This window comes from Pteropus alecto, unplaced genomic scaffold, assembly GCF_000325575.1.
Source record: "Pteropus alecto unplaced genomic scaffold, ASM32557v1 scaffold67, whole genome shotgun sequence".
Classification (NCBI taxonomy): domain Eukaryota; kingdom Metazoa; phylum Chordata; class Mammalia; order Chiroptera; family Pteropodidae; genus Pteropus; species Pteropus alecto.
In genome coordinates this window covers 8493260-8494012 of record NW_006441061.1, presented here as the reverse complement: position 1 = coordinate 8494012, position 753 = coordinate 8493260, and the positions used below count along the sequence as shown (strand labels likewise).

Genomic DNA, 753 nt, shown 5'->3' with positions numbered 1-753 from the left:
GTCGCCGCCCATGCGGCTGTAGATCTTCACCACGTCGCCTTCCCGCAGCGAGAGCTCCCGCATGTCCCGGGCGGCAAAGTTGTACCTGGCCACCGCCGTGCCGACGACGCGGGGCGCGAGCACTGTGGGCGAGACGGGCGGCGTCACACTGTGGCGCGGTCCGGCGGAGTTCCCCGTGCAGGCGGCCAGAGCGGTCACCGCCCGCGCTGGGGGCCACCGCAGGAATGAGCGTGCTCACGGGGACAAGAGCGGATGCCGGTGCACGGGCGTCACATGGCCAGTGGATGGCTGAGCCACCCCCCCTCTGACAGAGTGCCTGGACGGGGCTGCGGAGCACGGCCACCTTCCCCTGTGTCCCCAGTTCCGAGCTCCAAACCAACTGGAGACCTGGCCGGACCGGCTCAGGCTAGGACCCAGGGGTCCCAACAAACAGGTGACAGTGACCATGGTGAAGGGGACACGCACAGTGGCTGGGAAGGGCTCTGGCTCTGACGGTGGCAGTGCAGGGCCATGGAGTTGGGGCTACCGAGACCCTGTCCCCCTGCAGCCAGGTCCCACGACCAGAGCGGGGCCCACAGGCTCCACTCCCAGCTCCCCCTGAGGGTGGCCGCCTGGCTGTTGGCCGCGACGGGAGGCAAAGCTGACAAGGACAATGGCTGACGAGCAGGGGAGAGGCCATCGCAGCGAGGAGAGCAGCGCCAAGCCAAGCCCGACTGTGACCCCTGGTGCTACCCGCCAAGCCACCCGCCGCCC

At 69.5% G+C, this 753-nt stretch overlaps 1 protein-coding gene across 1 annotated transcript in view; it reads right to left on the bottom strand.

The window, feature by feature from the left end:
* Nucleotides 1-753, bottom strand: part of VAV2 (vav guanine nucleotide exchange factor 2) — a 135923-nt gene that overhangs the window by 360 nt on the left and 134810 nt on the right. The window contains exon 24 of the mRNA XM_025051251.1: nucleotides 6-122. Coding sequence (XP_024907019.1) covers nucleotides 6-122 — 117 coding nt within the window. The remainder of the gene's footprint in view (nucleotides 1-5; nucleotides 123-753) is intronic.